Source organism: Cucumis sativus, chromosome 4 (genome assembly GCF_000004075.3).
Source record: "Cucumis sativus cultivar 9930 chromosome 4, Cucumber_9930_V3, whole genome shotgun sequence".
NCBI classification, from domain to species: Eukaryota; Viridiplantae; Streptophyta; class Magnoliopsida; order Cucurbitales; family Cucurbitaceae; genus Cucumis; species Cucumis sativus.
Genome location: NC_026658.2, coordinates 26,149,106 through 26,174,335, shown reverse-complemented (window position 1 = coordinate 26,174,335; position 25,230 = coordinate 26,149,106). Strand labels below are relative to the sequence as shown.

At 32.3% G+C, this 25,230-nt stretch overlaps 1 protein-coding gene across 3 annotated transcripts; it reads left to right on the top strand.

Moving 5' to 3' along the window:
- Positions 1 to 9,494: 9,494 nt before the first annotated feature.
- Positions 9,495 to 24,439, top strand: LOC101203163 (NPC intracellular cholesterol transporter 1). Of its 3 annotated transcripts, none has more exons than XM_011655969.2 (39): positions 9,495 to 9,688; positions 10,319 to 10,392; positions 10,614 to 10,713; positions 10,884 to 10,991; positions 11,389 to 11,505; positions 12,207 to 12,357; positions 12,709 to 12,956; positions 13,050 to 13,238; positions 13,583 to 13,659; positions 13,742 to 13,859; positions 14,676 to 14,759; positions 14,892 to 14,987; positions 15,143 to 15,244; positions 15,417 to 15,485; positions 15,744 to 15,839; positions 15,923 to 16,030; positions 16,833 to 16,946; positions 17,146 to 17,229; positions 17,391 to 17,519; positions 18,181 to 18,379; positions 18,491 to 18,631; positions 18,743 to 18,786; positions 19,246 to 19,329; positions 19,419 to 19,487; positions 19,619 to 19,695; positions 20,491 to 20,560; positions 20,718 to 20,867; positions 21,184 to 21,255; positions 21,406 to 21,550; positions 21,666 to 21,730; positions 21,840 to 21,905; positions 22,114 to 22,207; positions 22,457 to 22,493; positions 22,591 to 22,648; positions 22,769 to 22,879; positions 23,178 to 23,245; positions 23,380 to 23,446; positions 23,542 to 23,610; positions 23,905 to 24,439. In XM_011655969.2, exons 1-39 carry the CDS (start codon positions 9,644 to 9,646, stop codon positions 23,989 to 23,991), a joined length of 3,882 nt encoding a protein of 1,293 aa, XP_011654271.1. In that variant the 5' UTR covers positions 9,495 to 9,643; the 3' UTR covers positions 23,992 to 24,439. The 3 variants fall into 3 exon arrangements, with proteins under 3 accessions (XP_011654271.1, XP_031740283.1, XP_011654272.1); XM_031884423.1 differs by having other exon boundaries at positions 9,495 to 9,705; XM_011655970.2 differs by lacking the exons at positions 9,495 to 9,688; positions 10,319 to 10,392 and having other exon boundaries at positions 10,888 to 10,991.
- Positions 24,440 to 25,230: the final 791 nt, after the last annotated feature.

Here is a 25,230-nt window from a genome sequence, read left to right as displayed (position 1 = left end):
TGACTTCACATCTTATCACTTTTTCTTTTTGCATAATTCAAAATTGTCATTAAATCATTCAAATCAGATTAGATTCTGGGGTTAATAATTATGGATAGCTGTGAAAGCAGCAATGAATGAACAACTTCCCTGGACTATTGTGAACAAACATGATTGTAATAAATGGGTCAAATGGGCTTAGTAAGAGCAGTGAACCTCCAGCCCCATCTCTATAGGATAAGGAACATATATATCCCATACAAAATTTAACAAATTAATCCAAGTATGACATTTGGGATGTTAAAATAAATCAAAGTAGCTTGTTCATTTTCTTATAGAAAAAGAGAAAAAATGGGTTTTATTCATTTGAACTCAAAAATTAAAACACGGTAAGAGTTTAAAAGTAAAATACTCGAGAGGGATACATGAATGAACTATGACTAAATGCAAAAAATAATAAAGGCTAGGTAAGTATAATTTTAGTGTTGTTTCGTTTGAAGAAAGTGATAGTTTGCTATATTTGTAAATATCGTTTAGAAAGGAAAAGAAGCCTATAATGATAAGCGTTGTGAAAAGAAGTGATTGGCATTTGACTAAGCCAACTCAAGAGCAAATCCTCAAGAGGCAACCAAGATTTGCTCTTTAGTCCCTTCCAAAAGAAATAAGATTTTGACCAAATTGGCAAAGAAAGACTTAGCAGCATCAGCTTTTGCAAAAAAAAGAAAAAAAAGCCACTCTCCACACATAATTGGATTGGGCCCCCAATAGGCCCATTTCTGGCCACCACACTTTCCATACAAAAAGCAGTCGTTTGAATTTCTTGAGTTTACACAACTCTTTTTCATTATTATTACTCTTTTTATTTATCAATTGAGTAAATTAAATTTCCTTTAATTGTATGATTGATTTTGTGGGGCATGCTCTACTCCCTTTCTCATGGATCTTACCTATTTCATGTACAAATTTAATCATTTTCTTCATCTTCTTCATTTCCTTCCTACTTTTTTCACTATTTAGCCAAATGAATTACCATATTCTTTTCTTCTTATTTATTCAAGTGCCCTACTATTGACTTCTAAACTTCATTTACTTGGTTCTAAACCAAAATCCCCTCTGACTTTTTCGCTCTTTGCATGTTAGTTAGTTTCGTTTCATAAATGCGTTTTTTATTTTAGGTTTGTTTTCTTTAGTACTTAAAAAATAATAGGAGTTTTACGTATTTAGAAAGTCAAAACAAAAATGTTCATTCAATTGCAAGAGATATTACGAGTCCATTTAAGAGATATTAAGTTTGCAAGAGATATTAATAAGTAATGCTAATAATGATGGTGATATGATTGTGGATTATGGGTGGAGTACCTTATATTCTAGCTTTTTAGGCATGTTTATTATCTATGGGCTAAATGACTTGAAGAATGTGTTTTAATTCAACTTTTCTATTTATTGCTTTTTTTTCTTTACTTATGTCGATTAACATAATTTAAGATTTTCCTAGTCAACCAAAAAAACCTTCCATTAAAAAATGGGTTGAAAACGTTAACTATGTTAGAACAACGTCACCCTTCATCTATCTCCATAATACTACGATACTATCTACTCTAAATACTCATGAGCGAGCTACTTCAAAAGTTGTCATATCAATAGAGATAATTATTTTCTCTGATGTACTTCACCAATCTATAACTTATTTTCAACAAATGCGAGACTTTGTTTGCACTTAACTCTATGTTTTTCTAAGTATAAAGTATAATTAATATAAACAACGAGTATAAGCTTCCAACGAATTAGTTTAATTATCAACTAATAAATGAATCAAGTCATTAATGCACGAAATTATCATTGAAACAGTACCAACATGTGTCCTATTACGAATCTATTAAATACAAGCTCTAACTGTCAAGATTAAAGTTTATTATAATTTGAAAATGTATCTAATAGATACCATTTTCATTTCATAAAGCATATTAGAACAGTAGTTTTCTAATTGTTCAAACATAAATTTTGGTGCACTAACATAGTTTTATCTGATAAATAGGATGGAAAACATAGAAATAGTTTTTCTAGGTGCATCCTATTCAAATGCTTTCCACCTCTCCACTATACACAAATAAGTTTTTTAAAAAGTATTCAATAATTTCATCAACCCAACGATGTACTTCTAGAAAATGGTTGGTAGATGTCTCGTCAATGAAAAAAGAAAGAATTATATTGGAAAGCAATATTTCACATATATATTCCTATTGACATTAAGAGCAATATAGACAATAATTACTACTTCTCAACAAACTACCAAAGAAGAAAAAGGAAAAAATAAATAAAAAGAAGAGAAAATTCTATCCCTTTTTCTTTATCTATAAAGTTTAATTTTAAAATATCATACTTTTATCTTAAAGTTTAGATCAATTTAATTCTTACCATTAAAACTTTATAAAATATAGTTCCACTGATTTGATAAGACCAAACCCCATTTACATCAGTTAGATCCAAGTCCCCTTTATGATTTGATCCAAAGACTAAATTCTAACCTCTATTCCAATATATAGAAACGAAATTTGGTATTTATTATTTTTGACAAGAACAGTATAACTATCATCACTTAGGAAGAAAAGGAAAAAAGGATGAGGTAGAGATGAATGATGGGCATGTCTTACTTTCGAAAAGCAATAAAACTAAGTCCGTAGAAAAATTAAGTTGATAAGGAATGAATGAATAAAGATAGAGGAGTTTGTTTCCATTAATGCATGAAAAAGCACTTGTCAAATGATGCGAGGGGACAAACGAGGTTGTGTGTAGTTTCCAAGGGCATGCCATGGTATGCAAAACTGTCTCAACCTTCATCACATCCAATGCTTTTGTTAATGGTTTCAGCTGTGACCAATTGCAATGACAGACTGTTTAACTTTTAATGAAAGAGGGTTTATTTGGAACTATATATATATATATATATAATCCTCTCTCTTGTGGGTTGTTCTGCCTTTTAACTCTTCGTCGTCTCTCATTTTGTAATAAATGTTTCTGTTGAAATCAATTCCACTTACACATTTCCAAATTCCACCTCCCTAGCTAATTAAACCCAACTTTTAAGAATATATATTCAGTTCTTCATCACATAGAGAGCAGATAATTCTCACATGTATATATTGAAAAAGGCATGCAATTATGTGAAAATTCAAACTGTTGCCATTTATAAAAGCTAAATGGAGTGCAATTTTGTAGTGATAAGTGGTATGATATAAGGGTGAGCAAGATTCTTGATGTTGATTTATTATATGTACACTCTAATTTGAAAATGTAGGGTTGGCCATTTTGGTCATTTCATTTGCTCACATGCAAGGAGAAAAGAATAGGCTTTTTTGTTTGGGCTACTTTAAGTTTAGGCATTAAAAATAGAAGGTTAAAAAAAAAACAAAAGGAAGGAAAAAACAAAAGACTTCCTTAAAATAGGGCACGGAAACATAAAGGCAATTTTGCGTCAGATTCCGCACGGAACCAAAGGTTCCGTTATTTATTTATTAATAAATATCGTCATAAATAGAAATATTTTAAAATTTTTACAAAAATGGATTCTAATTTCTAACCCTTCATATTTTTCTTTTCATTTTAAGAAAAATAATACAATGAAATAAGTGTTTTTTTTTTATATATATATATTTGGAATTTATAAAATTGAAATATATTTTTAGAGGTGTAATGTGTCATGAGTGAGTATAGTTGTGTTGTTTGTCTATGCTCGTACGTTGTATTTTGTACTTAGTTTAGTTCATTGCTTTCTTTTTCTATATTGTCAACTTTAAGTACGACGTTTTGCACTTTCCATGTCAAAGCTAAAAAAATTTAAAATGTACTATAGAGGAGACTCGTTAGTTGAATAGCCGACCAAGTTTTATCGTACTTTTTACAATTGATAGTCTTCAATGTTTTTTTTTTAATAATGTTTTCAATGCTTTTGTTTCTTTCTCACGTTTTATAAAAAAAACTATCTCAAGAACGTGAAGAAGAGCTACATCGTACTATAAATCTGTTCGCGATTTTCAGATTTTGCACGATTGAGTACTTATTGACTAAATAGAACAAATGTCGCACAATCCCTCGTCCCGTGTTTGAAAGATTGCAATTGTGACAAGGGACACCTAACATGCATATAACACCATATAGTTAAAATTTAAGAAACTATCAATCACTTTTTCAATGTTTATAGACTATATTTTAAGTTACGTTTTTCTAAATTAATATACTTGTTTATACATATGGTTTTCATTCTTATTTACCAAATATTTGTATTTTTCATTTAACTTTTTTTAAAAACAAAACTAAGTTTTCAAAACCAAACAAAATAAAGTGTTCGTGGGTTGTAAATATGATCAAAACGTATAATTCAATTAGTAACTATAACACGAAGATGGAATAAGGTGGTTTGGATAAAATAAATGCACCAATCCCAAGACAAATCCCCCTAGGTGCTAACTACAACCCCACTTTATTCCTCCCTTTCTCACAAATACTCAACTATTGACCTTTCCTAACAAAAAAATTGCCTCTGCCCCTTTGATAAAGTTGGCCTAATCCAATTATTAAATCACTAAATTATACATAAACTGAAAAGGTGTAATACATAACTCCGACTGCCAATGTTAAGACCACGACGCTCATTTGCATCGGCATGTGGGATTGAGATTCACTCTTCTCTCTTTCTTCCTTATAATTGTTCTTTTAACCAAATTATTTTAATTCAATGGAATCAATTCCTAATCCTAATAACATATGTTTATAATTCCAATGTGATTTCGTCCGTACACACACATATATAATAGGGTATAGGGGGGGAGGGGGCATGTGGGTGAGATGGAATTTGATTTTAAAATGGGGGAAAAAAGTGGAATATTGGGATTGTGCATGATCGAGGCGTGGCGCCGAGGGCGATGATGGCGTCAAATGAGTAGTAATGATGAAGATGAATGGCTCACCCAAAAGGCCCCAAAGAACTCAAAGGCTTTTTTTTGTTAATTTCGCCATTCACATCTCATCATCCAAAATGCTGCGTGTTGTGTGTCCTGTGGTGTTTCGCAAATGCAAATGCCAATGCCAATGCCAATGCCCTTTCTCGCAATCTCCATTTGGACCCACTTTTTTCTTTCTTTAATTCTAATTCCTTCCACTATCATCATTGCTCCCACCTTCTCCATTTCTCTACTTCTCAATTACTTTCTTTTCCTACCCTCCAATCAACTCCCCCTTTCCCTTCTACCAACTTTTCCTAAATATATATTATTTTATACTTAGCTAATCTACAAATATTTTCCTACTATCCATTTATTTATTGTTTATTGTTTGACCTACTAACTTTAGGATGAACATCACTTGCTTGGAGCCTGTTTTCCAATCAAACCTACACTAAATGGACTATGACCAGTTTAGTAAATGTTTCAATAGATCTCAATCACAAAGAGGTATAATCGATCGATTAGTTTAGGTCAGTTTAAGCTTTTAAAACTTTTAAAAAATGTTGTCAGTTTGGATTTTTTCCAACCCGACATGATCCAATCTTTTCTTATCTATGATCGACCACATTTTATTTAGTCTATTTTAGTCGATCGGCCTGATTTTCGGTCTATCATGCTCACTCGTAGCTAACACACTTTTAAAAACAAAATGGGATCCATTAACATTATGTGTAGTTTGTAAATATTTATGAAAGTAAGTTTGGTGTAATACTGAAAATTTTTTCCGACTTTTCTTATTTCCTCGAGTATTATAGTTTCATCATCAACAAATTTTCTATTTTCTCGGTATTATTTTAAATCATTATTTGTTGAGATGTTGAGAATCTCACATTGAAAAAGACTGATAAAACTCACATATCTTATAAGATAAATGAACTACTCTTTTCATTAGTCAATTGGTTTTGAGATGAAACCTCGTATTATCAAATATTCTTTTAGTGAGTGAATTTTTTTTTTATTTTTTTGGATTAACGACATGTTCCTCACAAACTTACAAAATCTAACCTTTTACTTACGCTAAAACTTGCCATCACTTTTTGTTTTTATACAATTTTGCATTTCATGTCCAATGATTTTTCCTCTCCACTCCATCATAATATTCATAGCAAAAGCACCAAAATGCATGAGAAAAACAAAGATTGCAATAAACGCAATGCTATGTATATAAAGAAAACGATAGTATTGTTTGATGCAGATAGAATAGAAGATTAAAACCCATTTGTTTGCTAGGATTGTTACTCAATATTTGTGTAGCTGAATGGCTCATTAGTCAATGTGTGTGAAAAGAACAAAAAAGGCCAAATTTGAATGGTGTACAATCTAATTAGGTTAGTGGATTTTGTTTGGTTGAGTAAAGCCAAATGAGATCGAACTTGTGGAAGTTTATATTGCGTATAGGCTTGGCTTGGCTTGGCTTTGCTTATGAGTGCGGTGGTTGGGTTTTTGGAATTTGCCAATATCTACAATTATACTACGTTTCACATTAATCCCCTCAACATCAATATCATCTTACCTACATTTGAAAGCTTTTACATCTTTTTAATTTATTTAATAGAACCACACAAACTTTTAACACTAATTACTTCCTAATTTTAAAACTTTAAATCTCAAAACCTACACATCCAATTTGTAATTTCATTATTTTTCTTCCCAAAAACCAATTTTGTTTTAGAAAATTACATCATACGACAAAAATCAAAAGTAATTAATGATATCATACGACAAGGTTATTGACTTTAAATTTGCTACTTTTGTAATTTATAAAATGTATTGACCTAAGTCTTATTATCATAATTTGTTTTTGCTATTTTTGTAAGTGTTCCTTTATTTTATTGATTGTATTAATTGTCATTTATTTAGCCGAGAAATTAGGACATTTAAAAGTTCTCAAAAGTATTATTAGTTTGATTATAGACTTTATAGGAACTCTCTTACAACTTCTTACTTTAAAATATAATTTTGAAAAAAATCATTAGTAATAAAGTATAATTCAAAGTGAAAAAACCATTAATCACTTGTACTATAAATTGGAAATTCAATTTTGTTTTATATTTACAAATAAAAGTTTGAATTCTAACTTCTATGTATTTGTAAATTAAAATTATATCTAAATACAATTTATTTTTATTTTATAATATTATTCGTGCAAATTTCTTGTCCTTAGAAAATAAATTACAACGTGAACTTAAAAAATATAGAGAAATAAATAAATAAACAACTTTGATTTAAAAAAACCAAAAAAAGGAAAACAACCATGGTGATAAAATAGAAGAGTAATTGGGTAGAAATACTACAAATTAATATGGTTGGTGTAACACACCAACTGAATTAATTATATATAATATTGCGAGTAAGTTTTTGGGAGGTTCTGTCGTTGTTATCATTATGAGGGTTTTTTTAACGATAATAAGAAGAGACTCGTAAAATTAGCAAAAGAAAATTATGATAATAATATCTACGTCACTGCATTTTTTAAATTGCAAAAGTAAAAAATTAATAAGTCGATAACTCTATGATATCAGTTTGATATCACTATTACTTGTCTTATTTGTCCTATTCGCAATGTGCAAAAATAGATGTTATAGATTATTATTTTAAAATGTTTTTGTTAAACATTTATCACAAAAAGACTCACTAAGGTAAAAACTCACTCCTCGTTAAATATAAATATTTTGTTCGCTTTTGTAATTTTTTACAATTTTTTAATTATAATTTGAGTAAAAATTTAAAGCTAAAAATGTTAATATTAAAATTTGAAGTCTAAATTCAAACACAATTTAAATTAAATATTCTTAATATAAAATCTATTTAACTAAATAGAAACTAAAACAAAAAAAATTTGCAGATGTATTTTTTTATATTTTAATTGATAAAGCTATAAATTAATATTGTTTTTTTTATTTTTAAACATTGACATTCCATATACATAAGAATCAAAGTTTAAACACTTTGAACTAAGTTTTATAATCATGGTATTTTAAATATGCTTGATTTTCAAAACAAAGCAGAATGAATTAAATGTTTTATAGGGAAATGGTCAAAAATATAATATTTTACAAGTGTAAATAGTTGTTTTGTTTGGTATAGTGCAAATAGTTTATCAATTTTTTTTATTTATGAAAAAAAAATCTTATCGTTATATTACTTCACTTGTAATAAATATCGTAAAACTTGATCTTCACAGCTTCTTTTTCAATGGTTGTGAACTATCACAATACATCGTTTCCATAATTCATTATTATTTATTAACGATGGAGATGTTTTAGGTTTGGAGTTTCAACAATTAAATCATTCATTTATTATATATACATTAAGATAGATTTCAATGAGTTGAGTTATGTTTATTTAAATAATAAGTTGTTGAATGATTAATTTTAGACAAATCACAAACTGACACATCATTTATTAAATTAATGACCAAAAATGCAAATTGTGTCTCAAACTGAAATTAAAGATATAAATTGGTCAATTCTAACGATGTTAAGTGTGTTTTATATTACTTGGACTAAATTAAGCTTATTTTTTTGACCCAATTGAACCTTAGCCTAAATAAATAATATTTAATTAGATCAAAACAATTATCTTGATTCCTCGTTTTCTTCGGTAGCACAATAAGAAACATATATCTATAAATATAGAATTGTCAAAAATAACAAATTTGACAAAATATTTATAAGCTATAACAAAATTTCAGATTCCATCAATAATAAACATTTGATAACTAACGATATTTAATAATAAAAACATATCACCAGCCATCATCAGGAGAATAAAAAAATTTAGTATGACTTATAAATATTTTAATTTATTTTGCTATTTTTAAAAATAATATTTTATAAATATAGAAAGAAAAACAAAATTACCATCGCACTCTAAGTTTGAGTGGTTGAAGTAGTTGATTTCCCCCCAACCAAGCTTACCAGAAAGTGTGGTTTATAAAATTTTTGGAGAAGTACACAAGTGATTCGATAACATTGGAATAAAATTTTTGGATCAAAAAACTGTTTTGACCTATGTTGTTTATATATTTTTATGTTCTGTTTATACTTTTAATTTTCAAATGACATACTATTGCATTATGGTTAGCAACGACAGAGAAGATGCAACATCAAAATGGGATGATATAAAATCGAGATGAAGGGAAAGAAAATGTGAGAAAATTGTAAAAAAAAAAAAAAAAACGATTAGTAAAATTATCTCAAAGATCTATCTTAGAAATTGGAAGCATAAATTTATGATTTCAAACTTTATGGTGCGAATAGAGAATGAAAAAGAATTAAAGGTTGAGTCCTGTCGTTTAGCGTGGTAAAGGTGGCCGTTTAAGTTACAAAGCGCATTTACTGAAGTACCCTCAGATTGGCTCCAAATTATAGAACACAGAAATCATTGTCAAGCGGGCCCGCTTGACAATCAAACCGAAAGCAGGGGCATTTACGTAAATAATCACATTATTTAATTCGCTACGCCGATTTTATTTGCCCCTCACCCGCGTAAGCTGCTGCCAGCGCCAACACTTGGAGTTGGAGATATCCTTCTTTGAACTCAGTAACTATAAATACGTCTGTGTTGACTATCACACAACTTCTGTGGCCCCCTTTTCACTCCCGCTTTACTTCTCTGGCGGTTCTGCTCTTTTTCCTACACCACCTCTCATCTCCTCCACAATGAGGATCCGTTTAGGGTTTATCCTCTCAATTTATCTCCTCCAGGCATGAATTCTGTTGCTGTTACGTTTTTTGTTCTTGAATCTCTTTTCTTTTCTTCCGTTTCTATGTTCTCTGTACACTGGGACTTGGTGACCTCTTCTCTGTGGTTCTGTCTTCTTCATACCGTGTTTCTGTGATTGCTTGCTGTATGACTGTTCCAAAATGAGCATTCCGAGTCCTCAATATGTGCTGTTTAGTACTGTTCATCTTTTTAGTTTCTCTTTCTCTTTCTCAATTTTTATTTAGCTGTCCGTATTCGGCAAAAGAATATGAGGAGTTTGGAGGAGCTTGGAAATGGATTTTATATCGAAAACATTTAGGGGACAGGTTAAATTCTCCGGCTCTGCTTTACAGGACTCTGAGGTTGATCACGTATCCGAAAATGTTTAACCGAATGAGCATTTTGAGTGGTTTAAAAGTTAATTCCCAGACTCGTGAATAACTTTCATCTGCAATCATGTGTGGCTTCCATTGAAATAAGAGTGTAAATTGTCTAGCGTTGTACTTGTACCTACCATTTGCTAATGCTTTTCTTATGGTATTCGGGTTCTGTTTTAGAACTTCGCTTCATCGTGTAATTTATAGAAACGATCACTGACCATCATTTCTTACTAAAAGTCGAGATATGTGCAGGTTCTATGTTTTGTCCTAGTGTATGCAGAGATGTCTAATACAGGGTTGCAGTTATCTACGAATGGGACATCCGGGTATGCAGTCCATTTTGGTTGACCATTCTACATTTCATTAGAATAGTTATTTCTCAGGCTACACGTCTAATTTCCTATATTGTGAATCATTTATTGCTGTGTATAAGGTAGCTTGAATCTGTTCATTTTATTACTTTTTTTAATCATAAATTTTTAAGATAATTTTTGCTTTATTTTTTGCTTGAACTCGCAAATAATGCATACTTTTTCTGCCTTTGAAGGGAAAAACACTCCGAAGGATATTGTGTAATGTATGGCATCTGTGCAAAGCGACCTGATGGTAAAGCGCTGAACTGTCCTACGGGTGCCCCATCTGTGCAGGTACACTTTTGATTTCCTATTGTTGGACTACCCACACGTTATTAATATTGGTGATTTTAAAATAAAATATGCAGAATTTGCTGTTTGGCCATTCTGTTACCATCAAATTTTAATGTTTGGTTTTGCTCGCTTGTTTTTTTCTTTATGATCACAAACTATTGTGTTCCCAGCCAGATAATCTTCTATCATCGAAGATCCAAAGTCTATGTCCAACTATTACCGGCAATGTTTGTTGCACAGAACAACAATTTGACACCCTACGATCACAAGTTATGCAAGTGAGATCTCTAACTGACTTGTGTTACCAAAACTGCCTTACATAATCTCATAGTTATTTATTGCACACTGATAGCGGGTCGAAAAATGCATCATAAAAATTTTTATGAAAAATTTTCTTGCAAAATTGATGCATATTGCTTCTTTATTAAATTGCATGCCCCTGTATTCTTGAATGCCAACAATGCATATTACAGCCTTTGTCTGGGTGTTATTTCTCCTGCACGGAAGAATTAACCTTTTGATTTTTGTTATTCCTGTTCTCATTATTTTTTTAACATTGGAATGTGCAATGCCTTACATTTTGTGCAATGAATTAGCCTTCTGATTTCTCATTCTTCTTTTGATGAAAGTACTTCAAATATTTGGCCCATAATATGACTTGTGTATTTTATGCAGGCTATTCCATTTCTTGTAGGTTGTCCAGCATGCTTAAGGAACTTTTTGAACCTGTTCTGTGAGCTTACCTGTTCTCCAAATCAGAGCTTATTCATAAATGTAACTTCTGTTTTAAAGGTTAGAACGCTTTCTTCTTATAACACTTGCATAATTATGCAATTCGCTATTAAATAGTATTTGTTAAGATATTCATGTGTTTGTGTACTGTGTTTCCATCACTTCTGAGCAATGATGAACCTTCTAGAGGGCATATGTTAGTTGCTCTTCAGGTGGAATGTCTCTCTTTATTCTTAACATGCGTAGAAACTCATTAAAGCACTTACTTACCAAGTAATTACATGTAGATGTTTGGAAAAACAAGGTTGTGATGTAGTTCACTTCTTTTTAATATAAACGATGACAAGTGACGTTTGTTCTCTTTATTGAACTGTCATTTCAATATTCCAGTTTAGTTTTCAGCAAACTGTCATATGATCTTTCTACTAAAGATTTGAGCTTGTATGCAAGCAAGTTCCAGTCCTTTTCCCTTTTTTCCCAGCAGTCTCTGTCAATAAATTGTAAGCTGATTATTCTTTCTTGAGATTAGAGTTTCTATGGAAGTAAATTCCTATTTTGCTGCACAAATTACAGCTCAAATAAATGCATGTATCTGGAATCACTGTGCATTTTTGTTGCATTTGCTCTGAATTTCCATGTATTATCTCTGCATGCTCTTTCGCAATGCTGACCGCTTTTATGATTTTCTCCCCTTATTTTAGCTGAATGCTAGAGCAGTTAGAGGACCACGTTGAATCTTAATGGCTTGTCTTTGTTTTTAGGTTAATAACAGCCTTACAGTTGATGCCATTGATTATTATGTAGCTGATGCTTTTGGTGAAGGGCTATATGAGTCCTGCAAAGATGTAAAATATGGTACAATGAACACTCGAGCCATGCAATTTATTGGTGCCGATGCTAAAAATTTTAAAGGTTAACACCCTCTCTTCCTCTCATGCATGTATGCGCACACTCATTCACTATTTGGTTGCTGGACAAACTTATACCATGACAACCTGATTGTGTGGAGTTAAATCACATTTTTTACGTACTCAAATCAGAAAATTTATTTTAACAAAAGGTAGAAAGTATTTTTGTAATAGTTTTCTGTGGAGTGGAGGAATCGGAGGAAAGTATTGAAGGGTAAGAAGAAAAGAGGTTTCTAAACCTTTGCCTGTTGTGATTTTTTTTTGGAATGCATTGTCTCTTAATATACTTATGAAGCTAGTTTTATTGTGTTCTCTTTTCCTTCTAAAATTTGAACATTGGTATGATTGCGGGCAGAGTGGTTTGCTTTTATCGGTAAACAAGCTGGCCCTGGCTTGCCTGGTTCACCATATGCCATTGGATTTCCACCTACGATGTCTGTGTCATCCGGAATGAAGCATATGAATGCATCTGCTTATTCTTGTGGAGATACTTCACTGGGATGTTCCTGTGGTGATTGCCCTTCAGCACCGGTCTGCAGTAGCACTGCAACCCCCGTTTTCCATAGAAAAAATTCTTGTTCAGTTAAAATTGGGTCTCTCAAGGTGAGAAAACACCTCACAAGTTGGCCATCTTGTTCTTTATGTGTGTTAGTTTTGCATTTTGTATTTAAAGATTTATTTTTCTAACTGCTACAGGTTAAATGTGTTGACTTCACTCTGTGTATCCTGTACATTATAATTGCCTCTGCTTTTCTTGGATGGAGTTTGTTTTATCGCAAATCCCAAAAGAGCCCTTCTTCGGGAACTAAAACAATGCCAAATATCATGGATGGGGGCAGTCTCCATTCTGCTACTCGGAAAAAGGATGAAAGTTTGCCAATGCAGGTTCGTAGGTCAAAGTAGATATTTCTGTAATGACATCTTCAGTTAACTTAGTGAATCATCTTAGTTTAGTTTGCCATTAACCCTTCTGCTCTTCATGTTGGTAATATGTCGCTAATAGGTAATATTATTATGCTTCACATTTCTATCATTCTTGTGAATTATCCTGATCGATTGGCCTATAAGCAATTTCTTTGCTAATATTTGTGTGGCTCATGCTGCTTTCAGTCATTTTTTGTCTTTGATTTCTACCAGATATTTTAGCTGTAAATTAACATTAATTTTGCTATTTGCTTGACTGAAGGCTTTCCTTGTTTTGTTTTTCTGTCCACTATTCATATACTCAGATGCTTGAAGATGCTCCTCAAATCAGAAGTAGGATTCAGCTTTCAGTTGTTCAGGGATACATGTCCAATTTTTACAGGTACTAAATGTTGCTGCTATACTAGTACAGATGTAAAAAACATATTTACGACTTATTTTTATTCATTCACGTATCTTCACAGGAAATATGGAACATGGGTGGCCAGAAATCCGACATTGGTGTTGATTTCATCACTGGCCATTGTTCTACTTCTGTGTATAGGTCTCCTTCGTTTCAAGGTGGAGACAAGGCCTGATAAGGTATAGTATGGTTCATATCAGCTTCAAATGATTGACAAGGAAAAGTCCTGTTTCAATCAGTTGAAGTGCTGTTTTTTTTTTTAAAAAAAATTAATCCGTTCTTTTCTTGAGGCTCTCTCTCTCTCTCTCTCTCATCATCCCGACGCATTTGCATGCATGTGTGTATTCAGTTCCCTCTTTCTTTTTAGGACCATCCATTTGTTGCTTTTCTTTGAATTCATGCACGTAGTATATCTATGTATATGTGTATTTATTCATTGATGGGTAGATGCGACTCTGATAAGCAAATGGTGTGACAATTTTGGTCAAAAAGATGCAAACATGTGGACCATAGTAATTTACTTGGTTGTGTTTAGAAATGTGTGAATCAGTGTCATCTTGCTAATCAGCAGCCAGTGTTGCTTAGCTGCATGAGGGCAACAGAGGGGTCACTCATGATATGGAGAGTTTAGTGGCGGAATATCTTCATCTCTTTATTACTATTTGTTTGATTGTTTTTAGTCTTCCTTGTTATGGTTGAGTTGACTGCTAACACTGGGTACCCCTTTCTGTTAACTGATTATGATGGTCCTGATTCTAGTCAGATTCTAGGTAACTTTTCCGAAGTTACAACATTTATTATATAATTCAGTGAAGAAAGTTTTAATTGCCTTTTATAATAGAATGTGCTATTGTGCTTGACTTCATGTTGTTTGCAATCTGTTCATGAAGGTTTTTGAATTATAACCACCTCAAATCCTTCCTTGTACTAATTATTTTATACTTCTAGCCCAATGTCAGTTGTTGGCCTCTTGATGATTTCTGCATTTGTTTCAGCTATGGGTAGGACCAGGAAGCAAAGCATCCCAGGAGAAGGAATTTTTTGATTCACATCTAGCCCCTTTTTATAGGATTGAACAGGTGGAGACTATTGTTTGATAATTCTGCAAACTATTAAAATCATTTTAATTAATGGATTATCATATCTGTTATGAAGTTGGGCTACAGAAGATATTGACTTCAGAAACTTCTAATGTCATATTTCTTGTATAGATTATAATAGCCACAGTTCCAGATTCCGTGCATGGAAAGCCGCCAAGTATATTGAATGATAACAATGTTAAGTTATTGTTTGACATACAAAAGAAGGTATTTTTGTGACTAGAATAACACTTCGGGATTGGTTTCTTTATTATGGGATTAGACTGTCTTAATTAGGATATTTCTTCCCGTAGTTTAAATGTAATATTTACATTTGATGGTGTCATTCTCAGAATTTCTTCTCCACTTGTCAACTTTTACAGATAGATGGTATTCGAGCTAATTATTCTGGTAGAAGTATATCTCTAAGTGACATTTGTATGAAGCCACTGGATCAGGAATGTGCCACCCAGAGTGTCCTGCAGGTGGATATTCTGGATTGCTTTTTTGATTTAATCTTATAAAAACAAACACACGTCCACTGAAATATTTCAATCGAAATATTTCTTATCTTTTACTAGATCATCAATCTTGTGGTTTTAGGTTATAGAGCGTAATTTTACTATTTATTACTGAAGTATCCACTCTATTTGACAGTATTTCCAAATGAATCCAGAAAATGTTGATAACTATGGAGGAGTCGATCATCTTGAATATTGTTTTCAGGTATATATTGTTTGGTTTTCTGATCTGATTTTGATTGTTAGACAGTAGAGAATTAAAATGCATGAGGCGTTTAAACGGTTTGTTTCCTTCAAAAAAGAAAAAAGTATTTGTTTTTTAAAGTAAAGTTCTTGTGACTTATTAGAGTAGAATGATTTGTTTCCTTAAAAAAAAAGAGTAAAATGAATATCTTTTGTACTGTCTTCTCCCATTTGCCCATATGACAATCTTTTATTTTCTTGTTATTGTTTTTTATTTCAGCACTATTCCTCTGCAGACAGTTGCAGGAGTGCATTTGAAGCTCCACTTGATCCAAGCACCGCATTAGGTGGATTCTCTGGGAACAATTATTCAGAAGTAATTTACTATGCTTGTTAGTTGGTAATCTAAATTGAACAAATTAATCTCCTTAGTTATCTGACCATAGTTTTTCAAGACAGGCTTCTGCATTCTTAATAACTTACCCAGTAAACAATGCTATTAATAAAGAAGGGAATGAATCTGGACCAGCTGTGGCTTGGGAGAAAGCCTTCATTCAGTTGGCTAAGGTTGGCTGTGGCTTTTACTTTCTTTAAATTGTACTATCTTGTTATACTTACTTTCATTGTGACATATGTGAAAATGTGCTCTTTTCATTTTTTGTGACTTCCATGTGTGAAAAACTGCCTCAAGTTGAAATTTCTTTGTAGCTTTACCTAAAAAACAATCTTCTTTTTTCTTCGTTCTTAAGGTGGTGTTCGGAGTTGAGTTTTGGGCTGTGGGTTTAATCATCCTTAGTTTTCTAATCCCAACCTGAGTTTGGGATGAACGAAGTTAATCTTTGGCATTTAGTTCCTCCCCATTCAATCATCATGAAATAATTTTCTTAAAAATAACCAATTATTTATTTTTTAAAAATTTACTCATACTTCAATAATTTAAACAAATAATACAATAAGATTATGGGTATTAAAGATGAAAATATGTGATGTAATTATAATTATGAAGTAATAGATTAAACAAAATTTGTCCATTTTCCATATTTTTATTAATGAAAAATTATTACTTTTCTAATAATAATAAGAAAATAAAAAATCAATTCTTACAAGTTTCTCCTCCCATAGAACGAGAACCATTTACATTCACAGCCCAATGAATCTCAATCTACTGTACTTCCAAACGTTTGCTTTCAACTTTCCTACTTTTCTTACTAACCTCGTTCCTCTTAATCCTAGGCTCTATAACTCTGGGGATCCAGTTGTTTGGATGTAGTGTCTTCCTTCATTTGTTTATAATTTGATATAATTTTATGGTGTCTGTCCTTCCCAGGATTGAATGGAATTTCTCAATATTAATCTACTTTTGTGATAGGCTGAGTTATTGACAATGACGCAATCTCAAAATTTGACGCTTTCTTTTTCTTCGGAAAGCTCCATTGAAGAAGAATTAAAAAGAGAGAGTACTGCTGATGTCATCACGATCTTGGTTAGTTCTTTTCTAGAGATAAACTTTTGTATAGTTCAGTTAAATTTTTATTCTCTGTCCTTATTTATGGTAATTTTCTCCAGATACTTGCATTGTACTTTTTATTTTATTTTATTTTATTTAGTGTGGAGGTCACTTTCCATCATGCCAATTTTCCTTCTAATTGTCTATTCACCCTGTTTACGTAATTTATCTGCAGATAAGCTATCTTGTGATGTTTGCTTACATATCTCTTACTTTGGGTGATAGACCACATTTATCTACTTTTTACGTTTCATCAAAGGTATGCAATGGGCGCTCTTAGAACTTAATTTAATTCTACTTTGGCCATTCATCTTTTATTTTCTTTTCCTCTTTGGTCAGATTATTCTCTAACTCACAGATGTTTTCTCCCAAGCGTTGGAATTTCTGGATTAGTAGCTTATGTTTCTCTTCTATGAACAGGTGTTACTTGGTCTCTCTGGAGTTGTACTTGTCATGTTGTCTGTTCTTGCATCAGTAGGTTTTTTCAGTGCAATTGGAGTTAAATCTACTCTAATCATTATGGAAGTCATTCCTTTCCTTGTTCTGGCAGTAAGTTCTTTCTTTTCCCGTCGTTGCACTCCTGATTCTGTTTTGTTGGACTTCGTGCACAGATGATCATATCAGTTCAACATATTGTGCAAATCTGATGAACTTCTGTGTCCTTTTTTGTATGCCCAGTGGAAACTGGGTCAATACTATCTACCATATTTTCTAAGATTACACTTTTTGTTGCTTCATACTTGTTCTTCTGTCTGGGTACTCATATAGGGAGTGGGTTGTTATTTGTATAACCTAGAACTTTGTTCAAACTTTAAACCTTAGAATATGTTGGTTTGGCTGAAGAATGAGATTGTCATGTTACTTGTCAACACGTTCACATGCTATTGGCAAGTATTTCGAAATTTAAATTTTTGGGACGAGAATATGTCTTACAGTGAGCTCTATATACCCAAGATTTCTATGCATTTTATCACAATTTTGTTTGAAGTGAACAAGCTGAATCTGTCTTTTTAAGCATGATAACCTATTATTGCCTTGTATAATATATATCTTTCTCAAAATGTATATCCACTGAATACTGATTGGCTAATGTCTTCTTAAATCTTGATGGTATCTTGGATCTATTGTCAAAACCATAACTATTGATGCACTCTTTTGTGAAGTCCTTTTTATCTTTCATTTCTAATAAATTTTCTCATCTAAATATCAGGTTGGGGTGGATAATATGTGTATATTGGTACATGCTGTTAAACGGCAGTCAGTAGAATTGCCTTTGGAAGGACGAATTAGTAATGCACTTGTAGAAGTTGGACCATCCATAACACTAGCAAGTTTATCTGAGGTTCTTGCATTTGCAGTTGGAAGTTTCATTCCTATGCCAGCATGTCGTGTTTTTTCCATGTTTGCAGGTTTGAGTTTTTATCCATTGGAAAGCCCTCAAGGATTCTTATATAGCATTTTCATTTTCTTAATTGAGACAGGCATAGTTCTCCAATCACCATTTTCATTTTCTTATACAGCATTAGCCGTTCTTCTGGACTTCCTGCTTCAAGTTACAGCTTTTGTTGCTTTAATAGTATTTGATTTTCTAAGAACGGAGGATAAGAGAGTGGACTGCTTTCCTTGTATTAAGAGCTCAAGATATGCTGGCAGTGATAAAGGTAGTATTTTCACACTTCTTATATCTTGTTCTACTTTTCTTTTTAAATACGTTTGTTCTGATTTATTGATGCAATTCGCGATGATGCCTTGTCTTGTTGAATATTATTTAGGTATCACTCAGAAGAATCCTGGCTTGTTAGCTCGATACATGAAGGTAACTTTCTAATTGTAATACAAATTCTTTTCTCTTCTTTCTGAAGCTCAATCCACCGGTATTTTATATTAACTTATTAAAATTTTAATCAGAGAAATTCCACTTGTGTCCAAGGGAACTGTGGGATATTTAGAAGGAAAATAAATAAATAAATAAAAGTTGATTTCTCTTTTTGGGAGCTTGATTTCTACTTTGAATCTAGACAATGCCATTTCTTTTGTTCTTGATTTAAAAGTTGTTTTGTTTTTGGCTCATTCGTTCCAATCATACTCTAAACCTAAATATGGATATAATTCATGAAAGTTTATGTAAATGTTCAAGCTTCTCGTTGGAGTTGTCCTCTTACACTGTCAGTTAATTTGAAGTATTTATCTTTTCCTAATGTCAACTTTTGCATAACATTTGACATTTCATTATTGTTCTGTTTTCTATTTCACGCTCCATTTTTTATCTATCCAGGAGATCCATGCACCAGCACTTAGCATCTGGATAGTCAAAATAATAGTCATATCCATCTTTGTTGGGTTCACATTGGCAAGCATAGTAAGTTCTCGATCTGTTGTCTAGCTATTAGTTTCCCCGACCATGTTGTTTATATGTGATGTTAATTTTCCTTTATTCCAAATTCACAGGCTTTGTGCACCAGAATTGAAGCTGGTTTGGAACAAAAGATTGTGCTACCCAAAGATTCTTATCTTCAGGTTTTTTATTTTTATTCGTTTTATTATATATTTTGAAGGGATGCCTTTTTGTCTTATAGTTACATCCCGAAACCACTTATTTCACTATTTATTTGCCTGTCATGTAAAAGCTGCTTCTACTTTTAATGCAGGGGTACTTCAATAACATCTCTGAACATCTCAGAATAGGTCCACCGGTATATTTCGTTGTAAAGAACTACAATTACAGGTAAAACTGTACAAGAATTACGTACTCTATCTTGTGGTTAGTTTATAATACTTATAACTGATTGGGACCAATTATTTTTCTTGTATACATTCATGTTTGACGGATTTATATGGCTCTCCGTGGTGTTTAATGGTTTAGGTTCTGCACTCTATCTTGTAGTTAGTTTATAACATTTAGTGTTGGTCGGGACCAAGTATTATTCTTGTTCACATTCATATTTTATGGACTTTATGGCTCCCTATGTTGCACTTTATAGTATAGATTCTGCAATTTTTAGAAGTTGAAGTGTTGAAAGAACATGGGGCCTTTTACCATTTTTGTTAGCATATTGTTCCTACGCCTACCCTTATTTGCTATCTTTGGCTGTCACATTATATTTTGTCTCAGAATTTAAAATTTACCAGGCGTAGAACTTTATGACGAAGTTTATATCTTCAAGTGATATTTAATAAAAAAAATTCATTTTATTTTGTTACATTCTAAGGAAAATAAACGTTAGTGGAATTATTTTTTAATTTGTCAGTTATTGAAGGTATTCTTTTCACTTAATGTCTCAAAAGTATGGTTTCCTTTCAACTCTAAATAAATATACTGTGCCAACCTATTTTCATGATATAGTCCTTTACCATTTTGTGATGAACCGTAATATATATTTTATATGGATTCTCTACAACATGGTAACTATCATAGTACAAGCCTTTGTAATACAAAAGTGGTAATATCGAGGATGGACTGTTTTCATATACTCTCTCTCTCTCTCTTGTTGCCATGCTGATATTCTCTTACTATGCTCAGCTCAGAATCAAGACAGACAAACCAATTATGCTCCATCAGTCAATGTGACTCAGACTCTCTTTTAAATGAGGTATGTCTATCGCCATTTCATTTTCACAGGAAAATGTATGTCTTTTCCAATATTTTTTATGTGCTCCAAATTTTTTGCTGTTTTATTATGGCTTATGTCACATTATTTTTTTCAAACCAAGGATTTTTATGTCTTTATTTTTTCCTCTTTCCTGTAGATTGCAAAAGCTTCACTAATACCAGAGTCAAGTTTCATTGCCAAACCAGCTGCTTCATGGCTTGATGATTATCTTGTGTGGATATCTCCCGAAGCATTTGGATGTTGTCGGAAGTTCACAAATGGGAGCTATTGCCCCCCTGATGATCAGGTCATGTGGTTCCTTTGAAAAATTTCTTGTGAAATAACATCATGGCATAGCTGCAAACTATTGTTGATTCCACAATTGGTTTGGTTTTCTATATTTGGTTTTATCTTTATTTCTCTTCTTTCTGATGCAATGATTTTACCCTTTGAAGTTCATTTTACTTGTAACTACGTGGTTGTTTTATATTTTACCAATTATAAGATATATTGGTGAGGTGATAATAGTTGGTTCATTATTTTTTGAAAATTTTGAGAATTGTTGGTAGTTTCTGTGCCCTGTACGTTATCTTCTTAAATTTACTGAATTTAGTCTTTTTCAGCCCCCTTGCTGTACTTCAAGCGGTGGTGGTGGTTCTTGTGGTCTGAATGGAGTATGCAAAGATTGTACAACGGTAACGACTCCCTTTAAGTTGGATTACAGATAACAAATAACTTCTCCTTGGTTGCTTTTCAGTATTTTGCTAAATTAGCAGCCAATCCTGAGTCATGGGTGCTAATTTCATCCTAAAATTTGTAAATATTAATGCTTAGGAATTATGCAGTGCTTTCTTCATTCGGATCTAAATGGTGGTAGGCCATCTACTGCCCAATTTAAGGAGAAATTGCCATGGTTCCTTAGTGCTCTACCTTCTGCTGATTGTGCTAAAGGAGGTCATGGGGCATACACCAGCAGTGTTGATCTGAAAGGTTTGCAGGATTGAATTCCTTCTATTGCATTATTGGACAATAATATGCTAACTCAGAGTGGAATATTTCTTACTACCTTAATCTAACACTTTCGTTTTTATTTTTTATTCACTAGACTATGAAAATGGTGTTATTCAAGCATCCTCTTTCAGAACATACCATACTCCCCTGAATAAGCAGGTGTGGTGTGGTCGGTTACTAATTGTGATTTAGATAGTTGTATGTAAAGAATATAATTCTTGTTTTAGAAAAATGTTCTTGATTTTTGTAAATATTAAAAAATTATCAGGTTGACTATATTAATTCAATGAGGGCTGCTCAAGAATTGAGTTCGAGGCTTTCTGATTCTTTGAAGGTAAAATTTTCAACTACAATTTTAGTTTGATTCTCTTTCTTATCATGTTATTTTGAACCAATAATTTTGCCTTTCACTTGATTTCAACATTTGATTGAATTCAGGGACGAACTGCTTTTGAACACTATTTAACCTTAATTCTTTCTTTGAACTACTTGCTTCTGTTGCATTAGCTTAATCTTGAACTTACCCTCCTTGTCATTTGCAGATAGAGATCTTTCCATACTCTGTATTTTACATGTTTTTTGAGCAATACCTCAATATATGGAGGACAGCATTGATCAACCTTGCCATTGCTATTGGTCAGTAAATAAGGACATTTGTGCGTGCTTTGTTTAATAAATAGTGTGGAAGGCTACCTTGCACTTCCTGTAATACAACTTTGTCCTCCGTGATGATGATATCAAGCGCTTTGTGCTTATTTTTCCTTCACTTATTTTTATACGAGACCTTTTAAGGAAAATTCTTATCCCCAAAAAGCTGTAAATGATGTCTTGGTGATACTGAAAGGTTGAAAAGCACTGATTTTAAATTCTTTTACTCCTTTCCAGGTGCGGTTTTTATTGTGTGCCTGATCATCACATGCAGGTTAGTGATGGTGTTTCTGGCATTCACGTAAACAGATATTTTTCTCTTCTTCAAATGTGCTAACTAAGCTTCCTCGTGCTTGATTTCTTTGTCGTAGCTTATGGACCTCGGCTATCATTTTGTTGGTGTTGGCAATGATTATTGTGGATCTCATGGTATTTTCTTTATACCTAAATATCTCTGGAATGCTATATTAGAAGTTAGTTTAATTCTTTTAATATCTATCAGATGTTTATATAAATCTTACCCTTTGCTGACAAGATAATACTTTGCAGGGCGTGATGGCAATTTTGAATATCCAATTGAACGCAATCTCTGTCGTCAATCTTGTCATGTCTGTGGGAATTGCTGTTGAATTTTGTGTGCATTTGACACATGCTTTCTCGGTCAGTACATGATTTCATTTTTCATTAATGCACTCTACTAAAAGTCAACCATATTCATAATCTTTTCATAGGGAGTTTCCTTTGTGTAATATAAAATCCACAACTTAACAATTAGTATCATACGGAAATTAGTCGGATTATTTAACATCTTTGGCTAAACTAGTGACTAGAGGCATAATGATCATACCGTTGCCACAAAGGACAGCCTATAATCTCTCAATCAGAATTGGTTATACACTGCTATCACTACTCGTGCATTTTCTTATTTATTTATTGTTTATCCTCCTTTCCCTCACAGGTAAGCAGCGGAGATAGGAATCAACGGATGAAGGAGGCTCTTAGTACAATGGGAGCATCTGTTCTTAGGTACCATTTGCGATGTCTTATAGTGGAGCTCTGCTTAGATATGAAATCTTGGAAAATTAACCTCGTTTAGTTTTTATCATTCTTTATCCAATTTATTTGCCAGTATTCATTTATTTTATACTGATGTTTTGCAGTGGAATCACACTAACAAAGCTAGTCGGGGTCCTTGTACTTTGCTTCTCTAGAACTGAAGTTTTTGTGGTATTAATTTCAAACCCCCCTCATCTCCCCCAAAATTTCAATTTTAAGTAATCTATTTGCGAGGTCCATTTATATCTTCTATCTATGTTCTGCAGGTCTATTATTTCCATGTGTACTTGGCATTAGTTCTTCTTGGGTTTTTGCACGGCCTCGTATTCTTGCCGGTAAGTATAGATGTGCTTCTTCTGTACAAGAGGTTGTTAGGTGCAAGTTTGGGTTGGATTGGTTCGGGTTATTCGTGTAACTTATTAGACCACATTTGCACGTGAAAATTTGATTTCACTAATTAATTTCTTACACCATTTTGGATATTTCTCCTTATTTGATCTACAATATTTCCTTATTGTACCTTTTTGATGAATTGTGATGGGTAATTATACCAAATTCTTGATATTCTGCAATGTAATCACCCAATCAAATTTGACATGTATTTATGAAAACATCATCTATTGCTGCAGGTAGTGTTGAGCTTGTTCGGTCCACCTTCGAGATGTGTATTCGTCGAGCAACAGGACAATCGACCCTCTACTTCGTCTCAGTCATAAAGAGTTATAATTGAATTTGCATCACAGATGAAGAGCCAAAGAAGGGTTTGGTAGGCTTTCGAAGGTTTGGCGCATTCATTCATTGGCACACACACATGCTTAAACGCCAATAAAGAAAGGAAAGAAAGAAAATATATTTATATATAGTAGCTTCTAAGTTGTATAGTGAAATTTCCATACAAGTTAGTGTAAGTTATTTTCTTAATTTGTAATTTATATAAGCCGTTGCTTCCCTACAATCCAAAAAAAAAAAAACCATTTAAGTTAAGATTAACGATATCAGACAATTCTAATATCGTTGATCATCATGTTAATTAGTGAATATTCTTGTTTTAATTTTCAAAAATCCAAAGTAGCTATGCAGGTTTGTTCATCGAGCTGTTAATGATTTTCTTGGTGATTAGATATTCGATCAGGACTGCTCATGAAGCTATATTTTTTCCCTTTAGCATCCATTGCTGTTTGAACTAGAGGTCACAAAATTCTCCCACCTCCAATTATAGCACTTTGTTTAATGGCTAATTTAGCTATCCTATTTATAAGATGAGTTATTTTCACGTTAGCTGAGGGGTTTATTTTTATGTTTTTAATATACATACATGCTATAATCTCAAAGGAAGTAGGGTACATAGTAATTTTTACCTACTCAACCTCACTCACTTCGCCTATGTTGTTGAATTTGATCATTTTGTTGCTTCAATTATAATATATGATCACAACAATGGGAGTATGGGACATAAATTATCAATGGAATCCAATGATTTTAAAGTAAACATGTTTTCCGCACTGAATAGACCATTTTGGCTTGCGTCAGTTCTCATGATTTTCAAAACTCCCAAATCACATCATGAAATAATTATCAATAGTTATGTTGGAAAAATTGAAGTCAAAAGTATGATAAAAATTATTTTGATGGAAGAAGGAATAAATATTTCTCATCAAATTAAGTAGCTACAATACAATACAACCCAAGCTGGGATATGATCACTTATTTTATTCACTCACCGTTTTGTTCCTTCCTGTACAAAAAATATTTTTATACCATATATTGGTGATTAGAATCAGATACAAAATACTAATGGAGCTACTAGGATTTTCTTAGCAAAGATACCAACAACTCAACATTAAAAATGTTTTGTGGGAAAGCACGTTCATGATACTTCTAGCTTAATATAAAACAATAAATAAATAAATATGACGTAGAAGTGTTTTTTTTTTCTTTTTTCTTTTTTTTTTTTT

Bases quoted from the DNA above. Each gene is read 5' to 3' on its own strand.
- LOC101203163 (XM_011655969.2), top strand. From the start codon at position 9,644: ATGAGGATCCGTTTAGGGTTTATCCTCTCAATTTATCTCCTCCAG. The intron at 18,787-19,245 runs GTAACTTTCTAA...TTATCTATCCAG, and splicing joins TGTTAGCTCGATACATGAAG to GAGATCCATGCACCAGCACT. The intron at 21,731-21,839 runs GTGTGGTGTGGT...AAAAATTATCAG, and splicing joins ATACTCCCCTGAATAAGCAG to GTTGACTATATTAATTCAAT.